General features: G+C 43.6%; 1 protein-coding gene across 1 annotated transcript in view; it reads left to right on the top strand.

The window, feature by feature from the left end:
• Positions 1 to 14,028, top strand: part of AK6 (adenylate kinase 6) — a 38,052-nt gene extending 24,024 nt beyond the window's left edge. The window contains exons 3-5 of the mRNA XM_069750889.1: positions 876 to 934; positions 4,111 to 4,256; positions 13,550 to 14,028. Of these exons, the coding sequence (XP_069606990.1) occupies positions 876 to 934; positions 4,111 to 4,256; positions 13,550 to 13,739 (395 nt within the window). The 3' untranslated portion in view covers positions 13,740 to 14,028. The remainder of the gene's footprint in view (positions 1 to 875; positions 935 to 4,110; positions 4,257 to 13,549) is intronic.
• The last annotated feature ends 99 nt before the right edge of the window (positions 14,029 to 14,127 follow it).

The following is a 14,127-nucleotide window of genomic DNA, read 5'->3' as shown; positions in this document are numbered from 1 at the left end:
AATGCCCCCTTGTGCCCGTCACCTTCCTTGGTATAAACAGATCCTCAGCGAGATATTTGTATTGTCCCCTTATATACTTATACATGGTTATTAGATCGCCCCTCAGTCGTCTTTTTTTCTAGACTAAATAATCCTAATTTCGCTAATCTATCTGGGTATTGTAGTTCTCCCATCCCCTTTATTAATTTTGTTGCCCTCCTTTGTACTCTCTCTAGTTCCATTATATCCTTCCTGAGCACCGGTGCCCAAAACTGGACACAGTACTCCATGTGCGGTCTAACTAGGGATTTGTACAGAGGCAGTATAATGCTCTCATCATGTGTATCCAGACCTCTTTTAATGCACCCCATGATCCTGTTTGCCTTGGCAGCTGCTGCCTGGCACTGGCTGCTCCAGGTAAGTTTATCATTAACTAGGATCCCCAAGTCCTTCTCCCTGTCAGATTTACCCAGTGGTTTCCCGTTCAGTGTGTAATGGTGATATTGATTCCTTAATCTGTTAGAAATATAGGGGGCTTCCACGTTACTGGTAGTACAAATGCTCCAGAAAAGCGAAATGGCTCCTCACCCCCAAAAGAAATTCTGCGCTCTCAAATCCAAATGTTCCCTTCCTCTCTGAGCCCCATAGTGTGCCTAAACCACATTTAGTAAAAAAAAACTGACCTCCAAACAGAAATCGAGTATGTACAGGTGCTTACTAAGTAGCTATCTCCATATATAACCAACAAAATAAAGTAGCACTTTGCATTACTGCACTAGAAATTATGAAAAATTAAGAATACATAGTGCATAAATTTACCGATTCATGTGTACTCGGCAGTCGCACAGGTGCATTTTACTTAGTAAATATCACTTATTGGGTTTCTGTTTTTGTAGGCAACTTGTATGAAGGGTTTGATGAAGAGTACGAGTGTCCTGTTCTTGATGAAGACAGAGTAAGTTGTACTATTTTATTCCTTTACGTATGAATTTCATTCTGTACATCTGAAAAAAAACAAACAATAATTTGACCTTTGGGACATGTTGGACTAAAGGTACCTTCACACATAACGATATTGTTAACGATATCGTTGCAACGTCATGCTTTTTGTGACGTAGCAACGATCCCGCTAACGATCTCGTTATGTGTGACAGCGACCAACGATCAGGCCCCTGCTGGGAGATCGTTGGTCGTTGGGGAATGATCAGGACCTTTTTTTTGGTCGCTGATCACCCGCTGTCATTGCTGGATCGGCGTGTGTGACGCCGATCCAGCGATGTGTTCACTTGTAACCAGGGTAAATATCGGGTTACTAAGCGCAGGGCCGCGCTTAGTAACCCGATATTTACCATGGATACCATTGTAAAAAAAAAAAAAAACACACTACATACTCACATTCCGATGTCTGTCACGTCCCCCGCTGTCGGCTTCCCTGCACTGACTCAGCGCCGGCCGTAAAGCAGAGCACAACGGTGATGTCACCGCTGTGCTCTGCTTTACGGCCGGCGCTGACACAGTCAGTGCGGGAAGCTGACAGTCAGTGCGGGAAGCTGACGGCGGGGGACGTGACCGACATCGGAATGTGAGTATGTAGTGTGGTTTTTTTTTTTTTTTTTTGTTTTGTTTTTTTTTTGTTTTGTTTTTTTCAATGGTAACCATGGTAAATATCGGGTTACTAAGCGCGTCCCTGCACTTAGTAACCCGATGTTTACCCTGGTTACCCGGGTGCTGCAGGGGGACTTCGGCATCGTTGAAGACAGTTTCAACGATGCCGAAGTCTTTCCCCTGATCGTTGGTCGCTGGAGAGAGCTGTCTGTGTGACAGCTCCCCAGCGACCACACAACGACTTACCAACGATCACGGCCAGGTCGTATCGCTGGTCGTGATCGTTGGTAAGTCTTTAATGTGACGGTACCTTAATGTTTGTCCTGTAATTAGCATTTATTACTCCTACTCAACTCCCTACTTTCCTTGCACATCCCAACCCCCCTAAATTCTCATTGACCCCCTACTGTCTCACTCTTTGTCTACTCTATCTATCCCCTTATTAGCACAACTACCCTCCCCCAGTTCTTAGTTTAAAAGCACTTCCATCTAACTGACCTTTTTTTTTTCTCCAAGCACAACTGCACCCTCTCAATTTAGATGCAGCCCGTCCCTACCATAGAGCCTGTAGTCTACAGACAAGTTGGCCTAGTTCTCCATGAACGCAAACCCTTCCTTCCTGTACCAATTTCTAAGCCACTTAACTATCTCCCTAAAGGTACCGTCACACTCAGCGACGCTGCAGTGATAGACAACGAGCCGATCGCTGCAGCGTCGCTGTTTAGGTCGCTGTAGAGATGTCAAACACAGCAACTCCAGAACGATGCAGGAGCGATCCAGTGACGTAACAGCGACTCACTTATCGTTCTCGCTGGTTGTTAGCTCCATGTAAAACATTGCTGGCGTCGTTGCTTTTGATGTCAAACATGACGATACACGCCGACCTGACGACGAAATAAAGTTCTGGACTTCTAGATCCGACCAGCGATATCACAGCGGGATCCAGATCGCTGCTGCGTGTCAAACACAACGAGATCGCTATCCAGGATGCTGCAATGTCACGGATCGTTGCCGTTCTCGTTGCAAAGTTGCTGAGTGTGACGGTACCTTTAGGCTAGGTTCACATTGCGTTAGTGCAGTCTGTTCAACGCACACGTTAAACGGACTGCGCTAACGCAAGTGCCGACTTTGCACAGCGCTAGCGCAGATGGAGCATCTGCTAGCTCCATCTGCGCTAGCAGTGATGGACCCAGAAACGCTGCAGCCCGCGTCTCCGGGTCCGTCACTCAAATGACTGCACATCGCTAGCGATGCGTCCGACATTGCAGTCTATGGCGGCGTTAACGGACTACGTTACACTGCGTTATGCCGCAGTGTAACGTCCGTTAAACGTACCGCCGTAACGCAATGTGAACCTGGCCATAGCTCCTGCTGTTCTTTCTAGTGATGCTCGTGGCATCGGCAGTATTTCCGAAAACACCACCTTGGAGGTCTTGGCCTTCATCTTTCCTAGTAGTTCTCTGCAATCGTTTTTAAGGATCTTTCTCCTTCCTTTAACTTTGCTATTGGTACTAATGTGTGCCATGACCGCTGGGTTTTTCCCAACCCCACCCAGCTATCTATCTTTCCAATCCGCAATATGTCGAGCCTGAACACCCGTCAGACAACACATTGTTCAGCATCCACGATCTCAGGGACAGATGACTCTGTCTGTCCCCCCAATTATAAAGTTCCCTACCACCAACATCTGTCTGGCCTTTGCTGCAGTTCTATCTCCCTTCTTCCCACAGCAGTCGTTTTCTTGGTTGCTAGGAGCAACGTCCTGGTGTAATGATCCCATTCCTGGTCTTGCATTCCTAATATCAGACAAACACGCATATTTACTAGGTTGTGCCAGATCAAGATTGAGCTCCCCGGCACTTTTTCCTCTACCCCTTCTTGTAACCGTCACTCGGCTGCTTTCTTCTAGGTGCTGATCTTCCCCACCTACACCCTCCTCCATATCACTGTCCCCAGCCAGCGCATGCTCAGTGAGCTCAACACTCATCTCCATGTTTGCAATGCTTCTGAGTGTTGGAAGCTGCACATTTAGATCCGTTACCTGGGCTTCCAATCATGTAACTCGCTGACATCAAGCGCAGATATATCCACCTTCAAACAGCTGTTCAAGGCATGCATACATCACATAAGATGCACACCTGGTGGCATTGTCCATATAGCACATATTAAATGGGGTTAACAATACAGATATAAGCAGAAAAAAACAATGGAAAACTAGTAAGGAAAACGCCAAACTATGATATTGTTTAACTGTGCACTTATCTGCTGCCTCTGCTCCGCTCAGTTTGCTTTTTTTTATACATTTCTGATGATCCACAGTACAAAAGCAATGTCTGATTTGTATTAGTTGATATTCATTCCGTACTTTTAAATTGAAATTTGTCAGTTTCAAGTAATTTCAGTGACCATTGGAGCAGTTTTCCTACTTTACCAGAATATAGAGATGTTGACAAAACTGTTGTTGAAAATCTATTTAATCCTAAGTCATGTTGGAGTCGAGAGTTTCAGTTGTTTCCTTTCTTGCAGGTGATAGATGAGTTGGAGGACAGAATGAGTGAAGGAGGTATCATCGTAGACTATCACGGCTGTGACTTTTTTCCAGAAAGATGGTTCCAAATAGTATTTGTGCTGCGGACAGACAATTCGTTGTTATATGATAGGCTGGAAAGCCGGTAAGTGGAGAAAAATGGAAAACCGAACAGATAATAGATTAATCGCTTGGGATTTTCCGTTTTGGTTTTTTGCTCCCCTTTTTCACAGGGCCATATTTTTATTCTATTTTTATTTTTTTCATCAATATGGACGTGTGAGGGCTTGTTTTACTCTGGACCAGTTGTACTTTTGAACATCACCATTGGTTTTATCGTGTAGTGTACTACAATTGTTTTTTTACCATGTTCACTAAATGCTAAAACTGACCTGAGATTCTGGTTCTCCAAGTCATTACGAGTTTGCAGATGCCAAATATGTATAGGTTCTTTTTTTTTATTTAAGTGGTGAAAAAATAATCCAAAATTTGTAATAAATAAAAATGGCTCCATTTTCCAAGACCAGTAGCGTCTCCATTATTCATGATCTCGGGCTGGGTGAGAGCTGCTTTCTTGCGCGCTAAGGTGACTTTTTTTTATCTATTCCTTTTTAAGGTAGATACGATCTTTTAATTGACTGTTACTGCAATTTGCGACGACTAGAAAAGTAATTCTGGCTTATTGTTTTTTGTTTTTTTTCTCCCCTCATTACACCATTTACAATCAGATTAATTATTTTTAGATTTTGATAGATCGGGCGTTTCTGAACTCAGCGATGCCTATTATGTATATATTTTTTTTCATTCTTATTTTAACCCCTTTGTGACCTTGGACCGTATAGTACGTCCGAGGTCAGATCCCCTGCTTTGATGTGGGCTCCGGTGCTGATGTTTTGTACAGCTGACATGTGCATGCAATAGTGGCGAGTGGAATCGCGATCCACCCGCCGCTATTAACTAGTTAAATGCCACTGTCAAACGCTGACAGCAGCATTTAACTACCGCTTCCGGCCATTCGGCTGGAAATGCGTGCATCACCGACCCCTGTCACATGATCGGGGGTTAGTGATGCGTCGGCATAGTAACCAGAGGTCTCCTTAAGACCTCTATGGTTGCTGATGCCGGCTTGCTGTGAGCGCCACCCTGTGGTCGGCGCTCATAGCAAGCCTGTAATTCAGCTACATAGGAGCGATCTGATGATCTATGTAGCAGAGCCGATCAGGCTATGCCAGCTTCTAGCCTCCCATGAGTGCTATTGAAGCATGGCAAAAGTAAAAAAAAAAAAAAAAAAAGTTAAAAAATATGAAATAAATAAAAAAAAATATAAAAGTTTAAATCACCACCCTTTCCCCCCCATTCAAAATAAAAAAAAAAATAAAATCAAATATACACATATTTGGTATAACCACGTTAGATCGCCCGATCTATCAATAGAAAAAAAGGATTAACCAGATCGCTAAATGGCGTAGCGAGAAAAAAACTCGAAACGCCCGAATTACGTTTTTTGGTCGCCACGACATTGCATTAAAATGCAATAACAGGCGATTAAAAGATCATGTCTGCACCGAAATGGTATCACTAAAAATGTCAGCTCAGCGCGCAAAAAATAAGCCCTCACCCGACCCCAGATCACGAAAAATGGGGACGCTACGGGTATCGGAAAATGGCGCATTTTTTTTTTTAAGCAAAGTTTGGATTTTTTTTTTCACCACTTACGGTAGATAAAAAATAATCTAGACATGTTTGGTGTCTATGAACTCGTAATGTCCTGGAGAATGGAGAAACATAATGGCAGGTCAGTTTTAGCATTTGGTGAACCTAGCAAAAAAATGCCAAACAAAAAAAACACGCACGGGATTGCTTTTTTTGCAATTTCACAGTACTTGGAATTTTTTTCCCATTTTCTAGCACATGGTAAAACCAATGATGTCATTCAAAAGTACAACTCGTCCCGCAAAAAATAAGTCCTCACATGGCCATGTTAACGAAGAAAATGAAAAAAAAGTTTATGGCTCTGGGAAGGAGGGGAGCGAAAACCGAACACTGGAAAAAAACGAAAAATCCCAAGGTCATGAAGGGGTTAAAAAACATCTCTGCAACACGTTAACAGCCGCGGGTGGATCTCGATTCCACAAGCGGCTGTTAGGGACACATGTCAGCTGTTCAAATCAGCTGACGTGCTGGAAAAGTTGCGGGCTCACCGCAAACAGGGGGAGCCCACCTTAGATATAACTATACGTCAAAGGTGGGAAAGAGGTTAAATCAGGTTCTTGTGTTGTGTGTGTTTAGTCAAACACGGGCAATGCTGTTTGATACAAACATAAAACTCCCAAAGGATTCAAAACCAAAACAACTTCTTCTGGGCACAAAGGTATCACAGCAAATAGTTCATTTAGCAGGGCACATACATGTCAGTGTGGGTCCACCAGAACAGATAAGTCCTTTCTCCTGGTGCAAATGTCACACACAGAAGACCCACAATTCTAGCAGTCTTGGTATCCCCTTTTCTGCCTGAGCTTCCAGCGCCAAACTAAACTGTTCAATTCCAGGCACAGTTCACACTGAACAGGCTGCATCTTCCACACGGTTCTTCAGGTGCATCTAATTAAGACAACTGCAGTGCTAGGATTTCAAAAATACATACCGTATTTTCCGGCGTATAGGACGACCTCCAACGTTTCCAGCTAAAATAGTTTGGGATATGCTCGCCATATAAGACTATCCCTCTTCCGATGTTTGCTGCGCTGTCATGTGCATGACAGCGCGGCAAACACCACTTCTGATCAGTGGGGAAATCATCTCTGCCGGTCAGAGAGCCGCGGTTCCCACGCTGTCAAAAGACAGCGTAAGCCCGCAGCTGTAATCGGAGGTATAAACTTTACCTCCGGTCACTGGTGTCAGCTGATGGGTCAACCGCTCCCATCATCCAACACCTACAGCCGCTAATTACAGTGAGACGGATCAATGCATTCCTATGTGTGCAGAATCCCCGCGATTCCGCACAAAGAATGAACATGCTGCGATTCCGCCGTGGAAAAAAATGCAGCATGTGCACAAAAAATGCGGAATGCATTCTAATAATAGGACGCTTAATGTATGCGTTTTTATAGCGAAAAAAAACGGGAAAATTCCTGAACGTGTGCACATGGCCTTAACCCCTTCATGACCTTGCGATTTTCCATTTTTCCGTGTTCATTTTTCGCTCCCCTCCTTCCCAGAGCCATAACTTTTTTTTATTACAAACAAGTTGTACTTTTGAATGACCTCATTGGTTTTAGCATGTCGTGTACTAGAAAGTGGGAAAAAAAATTCCAAGTGCGGTGAAATTGCAAAAAAAAGTGCAATCCCACACTTGTTTTTTGTTTGGCTTTTTTGCTAGGTTCACTAAATGCCATTATGATTCTCCAGGTCATTACGAGTTCATAGACACCTAACATGTCTGGGTTATTTTTTATCTAAGTGGTAAAAAAAAATTCCAAACTTTGCTAAAAAAAAAAAAAATTGCGCCATTTTCCGATACCCGTAGCGTCTCCATTTTTCATGATCTGGGGTCGGTTGAGGGCTTATTTTTTGCGAGCCGAGCTGGCATTTTTATTGATACCATTTCGGTGCAGATACGTTCTTTTGATCGCCCATTATTGCATTTTAATGCAATGTCACGGCGACCAAAAAACGTAATTCTGATGTTTCAAATTTTTTTTCTCGCTTCGCTGTTTAGCGATCAGGTTAATGCTTATTGATAGATCGACCGATTCTGAACGCGGTGATACCAAGTATGTCTAGGTTTGATTTTTTTTTTTTTTATTTAATTTGAATAGGGCGAAAGGGGGGTGATTTAAACTTTTTATATTTTTTTTTTATTTTTTATTCACTTTTTTTTTTTTTCTTTTGCCATGCTTCAATAGCCACCATAGGAGGCTAGAAGCAGGCACAACTCGATCGGCTCTGCTACATAGTGGCGATCATTAGATCGCCGCTATGCAGCAGAAATGCAGGTGTGCTATGAGCGCCGACCCCAGGGTGGCGTTCACAGCTAGCCGGGATCAGTAACCATAGAGGTTTCAAGGACCTCTATGGTTACTATACAGAAGCATCGCTGACCCCCAATCATGTGACGGGGGTGAGCGATGCGCTCATTTCCGGCCGGAAGCGCCGGTTAACCCCTTTACCCCCAAGGGTGGTTTGCACGTTAATGACCAGGCCAATTTTTACAATTCTGACCACTGTCCCTTTGAGGTTATAACTCTGGAACGCTTCAACGGATCCCAGTGAATCTGACTTTGTTTTCTCGTGACATATTGTACTTCATGACAATGGTAAAAATTCTTTGATAGTACCTGCGTTTATTTGTGAAAAAAACGGAAATTTGGCGAAAATTATGAAAATTTCGCAATTTTCCAACTTTGAATTTTTATGCAATTAAATCACAGAGATATGTCACACAAAATACTTAATAAGTAACATTTCCCACATGTCTACTTTACATCAGCACAATTTTGGAACCAACATTTTTTTTTGTTAGGGAGTTATAAGGCCATGTTCACACAGTGCGTTTTTTACTGCGGAACCGCAGCGGTATTGCCGCTGCGGTTCCGCAGCAGTTTTCCATGCAGGGTACATAACAATGTAACCCTATGGAAAACAGTCACTGCTGTGCACATGGTCCGTAATTTCGTTTAAAAAGCCGCGCAGAATAGCTGCGGCAAAAAAGGAGCATGTCACTTCTTTTTCCTGAACCGCAGCGGTTCTGCACCCATAGACCTCCATTGTGAGGTCAAAATCACAGTAAAACCCGCAGATCAAAAATATATCTGCGGGTTTTACTGCGATTTGATGTGCAGAACCGCTGCAGCAGGAAGTGCGGGGGAGCGGGCGGAAGTGCGTGGGCGGAGTGTGGCTGCCCCCCCCCCCGTGCTCCGATCCCGCCCCCCCATGCTCCGATGCCCCCCCCCCCAGTGCTCCGATGCCCCCCCCCTGCCCTAATCTCCCCCCCTTATACTTACCCGGCGTCCCGGTGTCCGTCCGGCCGTCTTCTCCCTGGGCGCCGCCATCTTGCAAAATGGCGGGCGCATGCGCAGTGCGCCCGCCGAATCTGCCGGCCGGCAGATTCGCTCCAAAGTGCATTTTGATCACTGAGATAGGTTATATCTCAGTGATCAAAATAAAAAAATAGTAAATGACACCCCCCCCACTTTGTCACCCCCATTGGTAGGGACAATAAAAAAATTAAGAATTTTTTTTTTTTTTTTTCACTAAGGTTAGAATAGGGGTAGGGTTAGGGTATTTTCAGCCATTTTAGCCCTAAAAAGCTTCCTAGGAAACACACAGTCTCTGCATAGAAAACTGCATAAAAAAAGGATAAAAAAACGCATCAAAAAAAGGACCTGCGTTTTCTGCCAAGAGCTGCAGTTTTTTAAAAAAACTGTCCTGAAAAAAAAAGGATGGAAATCCTGAACGTGTGAACATACCCTAAGGGTGAAAAGTTGACCAGCAATTTCTCATTTCTACAACACCATTTTTTTTTTTTTAGGGACCACATCACATTTGAAGTCATTTTGAGGGGTCTATATGATAGAAAATACCCAAGTGTGACACCATTCTAAAAACTACACCCCTCAAGGTGCTCAAAACCACATTCAAGAAGTTTATTAACCCTTCTGGTCCTTCACAGGAATTTTTTGAATGTTTAAATAAAAATGAACATTTAACTTTTTTTCACAAAAAATTTAATTCAGCTCCAATTTGTTTTATTTTACCAAGGGTAACAGGAGAAAATGGACCCCAAACATTGTTGTACAATTTGTCCTGAGTACGCCAATACCCCACATGTGGGGGTAAGCCACTGTTTAAGCGCATGGCACAGCTCGGAAGCGAAGGAGCGCCATTTGACTTTTCAATGCAAAATTGACTGGAATTGAGATGGGACGCCATGTTTCGTTTGGATAGCCCCTGATGTGCCTAAACATTGAAACCCCCCACAAGTGACACCATTTTGGAAAGTAGACCCCCTAAGGAACTTATCTAGAGGTGTGGTGAGCACTTTGACCCACCAAGTGCTTCACAGAAGTTTATAATGGAGAGCCATAAAAATAAAACAAAAATTTTTTCCCACAAAAATTATTTTTTAGCCCCCAGTTTTGTATTTTCCCGAGGGTAACAGGAGAAATTGGACCCCAAAATTTGTTGTCCAATTTGTCCTGAGTGCGCTGATACCCCATATGTGGGGGGAAACCACTGTTTGGACGCATGGGAGGGCTCAGAAGGGGAAGGAGTGCCATTTGAATGCAGACTTAGATGGAATGGTCTGCAGGTGTCACATTGCGTTTGCAGAGCCCCTAATGTACCTAAACAGTAGAAACCCCCCACAAGTGACACCATTTTGGAAAGTAGACCCCTAAGGAACTTATCTAGATGTGTGGTGAGCGCTTTGACCTACCAAGGGCTTCACAGAAGTTTATAATGGAGAGCCATAAAAATAAAACAAAAATTTTTTCCCACAAAAATTATTTTTTAGCCCCCAGTTTTGTATTTTCCCGAGGGTAAAAGGAGAAATTGGACCCCAACAGTTGTTGTCCTATTTGTCCTGAGTACGCTGATACCCCATGTGTTGGGTTAAACCCCTGTTTGGGCACACGGGAGAGCTCGGAAGGGAAGAAGCACTGTTTTACTTTTTCAACGCAGAATTGGCTGGAATTGAGATCGGACGCCATGTTGCGTTTGGAGAGCCCCTGATGTGCCTAAACAGTGGAAACCCCCAATTATAACTGAAACCCTAATCCAAACACACCCCTAACCCTAATTCCAACGGTAACCCTAACCACACCTCTAACCCTGACACACCCCTAACCCTAATCCAAACCCTAACTGTAACTTTAGCCCCAACCCAAACTGTAGCCCTAACCCTAGCCCTAACCCTAGCCCTAATGGGATAATGGGAAAATGGAAATAAATACATTTTTTTAATTTTGTCCTAACTAAGGGGGTGATGAAGGGGGGTTTGATTTACTTTTATAGCGGGTTTTTTAGCGGATTTTTATGATTGGCAGCCATCACACACTGAAAGACGCTTTTTATTGCAAAAAATATTTTTTGCGTTACCACATTTTGAGAGCTATAATTTTTCAGTATTTTTGTCCACAGAGTCATGTGAGGTCTTGTTTTTTGCGGGACGAGTTGACGTTTTTATTGGTAACATTTTCGGGCACGTGACATTTTTTGATCGCTTTTTATTCCAATTTTTGTGAGGCAGAATGACCAAAAACCAGCTATTCATGAATTTCTTTTGGGGGAGGCGTTTATACCGTTCCGCGTTTGGTAAAATTGATAAAGCAGTTTTATTCTTCGGATCAGTACGATTACAGCGACACCTCATTTATATCATTTTTTTTATGTTTTGGCGCTTTTATACGATAAAAACTATTTTATAGAAAAAATAATTATTTTTGCATCTCTTTATTCTCAGGACTATAACTTTTTTATTTTTTTGCTGATGATGCTGTATGGCGGCTCGTTTTTTGCGGGACAAGATGACGCTTTCAGCGGTACCATGGTTATTTATATCTATCCTTTTGATCGCGTGTTATTCCACTTTTTGTTCGGCGGTATGATAATAAAGCGTTGTTTTTTGCCTCGTTTTTTTTTTTTTTCTTACGGTGTTTACTGAAGGGGTTAACTAGTGGGCCAGTATTATAGGTCGGGCCGTTACGGACGCGGCGATACTAAATATATGTACTTTTATTGTTTTTTTTATTTATTTAGATAAAGAAATGTATTTATGGGAATAATATATATATTTTTTTTTCATTATTTAGGAATTTTTTTTTTTTTTTTTTTTTTTTTTACACACATTTGGAAAAAAAATTTTTAACTTTTTTACTTTGTCCCAGGGGGGGGACATCACAGATCAATGATCTGACAGTTTGCATAGCACTCTTTCAGATCACTGATCTGACATGCAGCGCTGCAGCCTTCACAGTGCCTGCTCTGAGCAGGCTCTGTGAAGCCACCTCCATCCCTGCAGGACCCGGATCCGCGGCCATCTTGGATCTGGGCCTGGAGCAAGCAGGGAGGAAGGTAAGACCCTCGCAGCAACGCGATCACATCGCGTTGCTGCGGGGGGCTCAGGGAAGCCCGCAGGGAGCCCCCTCCCTGCAGGAAGCTTCCCTATACCGCCGGCACATCGCGATCATGTTTGATCGCGGTGTGCCGGGGGTTAATGTGCCGGGGGCGGTCCGTGACCGCTCCTGGCACATAGTGCCGGATGTCAGCTGCGATAGGCAGCTGACACCCGGCCGCGATTGGCTGCGCTCCCCCCGTGAGCGCCGCCGATCGTGCTGGACGTACTATCCCGTCCGTGGTCATAGGGGCCCACCCCACCTCGACGGGATAGTATGTCCGATGTCAGAAAGGGGTTAAATGCCGCTGTCGGCGTTTGACAGCGGCATTTAACTAGTTAATAGCGGCAAGTGAATCGCGATTTCACCCGCCGCTATTGTGGGCATATGTCAGCTGTTCAAAACAGCTGACATGTCCCGGCTTTGATGCGGGCTCACCGCCGGAGCCCGCATCAAAGCGGGGGTTCTGACTTCGGATGTACTATCCCGTCCGAGGTCAGAAAGGGGATATTTTTTTAATAAATCAAAATACTTTTTATCTGTCTGGAAAACCTATTTATTCCCAGTTTGATATTGGAAGAGAATTCATACCAATGCAAGCAACTAATGATGAGTGAACGTTCTCGGATAACGTCTTATCTGGGTGTGCTCATATATTATGTTCGCAACTCTGCAGCTGCAAATCATGTACCCGCAGGGCCTCGAACATACTATCCGACCACTCTCCAGATTATCTGAGAACCGAGCGTGTTCAGATAAGGCCCCTTTCACGCATCAGTTTTTTTGCCATCAGTCGCAATCCGTCTAATTTTAAAGAAAAACGGATCCGGCGACTGATGCAGCCGGATCCGTTTTTTTCTCATAGGCTTGTATTAGCGCGCTGGATGGCCTCATGTTTCATTCGCCGGCGGCCGGAGACAACGGACTTAGTAACTTTTTTTGTCTGTCAAAAAAACGGACAGCGACAGATCCGTCACCGTCCATCGTTTGCTAGAATGGAAGCCTATGGCGGCGGATCCGTCAAATTACGTAATCTGGCGTCTGATTCAGTTTTTTTTAAACTGAGCATGCTCCAATTTGTTTAGGATCCAATTAGCCAAATCGTAGTCAGATCCAGTGAAAAAACGGATCCGTCGCATCAGTTTTTCACAATCTGCGATGGATCCGTTTTTAAAAATTCAACGGATTGCGACTGATGTGTGAAAGGGGCCTAAGACATTATCCAAGCACATTCGCTCATCACTACAAGCAACTAGAAGAAGGCTTCTCGCTCAGAATTTGGTGTTTGACATTTTTGTTTTTTTATTTCTTCATTTTTGTTCAGGGGATACAAGCAGAAGAAACTGCAAGACAACGTTCAATGTGAGATTTTCCAAACCATCTATGAAGAGGCGGTGGAGTCGTATCGGCAGGACATAGTCCACCAGCTTTCCAGTAACACACCAGAAGACCTGGAGCAAAACCTGGAACAGATTTTCCAGTGGATCCAGCAGTGGATGAAGGATAATAACTGAATTATGACAGTTGACCATTATTATCTGTGATTTCTTTGCTTTAGAACATAACATACTGTGCTGTGTTTCAGCATTCACTGCTAGTGCTGAAGACATATGAATTGGACCCTATGTACATACTGTAAATTGCTATAATTATTACAGAGATCCAAAGGTTAGGGTTTGGAGGATTGACTGAACCCCTTACTATAAACTTGTATAGTATTCCTCTTTTTATGTTCCCTTTCTACGCCATATGATGGCAGTAGGCTGTGTTTTTTTGTACAATAAAGAAACCTTATTTGGGTAATTTGTTGAGTTGAGCAAAAAGATTTGCAGGATATTGTCCCAGTAGCAATCAATAGTCTGTATTGGCCAGACAGTAGGACAGCAAATGTTGTACCTGTGA

Source organism: Ranitomeya imitator, chromosome 1 (assembly GCF_032444005.1).
Source record: "Ranitomeya imitator isolate aRanImi1 chromosome 1, aRanImi1.pri, whole genome shotgun sequence".
Classification (NCBI taxonomy): domain Eukaryota; kingdom Metazoa; phylum Chordata; class Amphibia; order Anura; family Dendrobatidae; genus Ranitomeya; species Ranitomeya imitator.
Note: the sequence above shows the minus strand (reverse complement) of the source record. Positions and strands in the feature narration are given on the sequence as shown.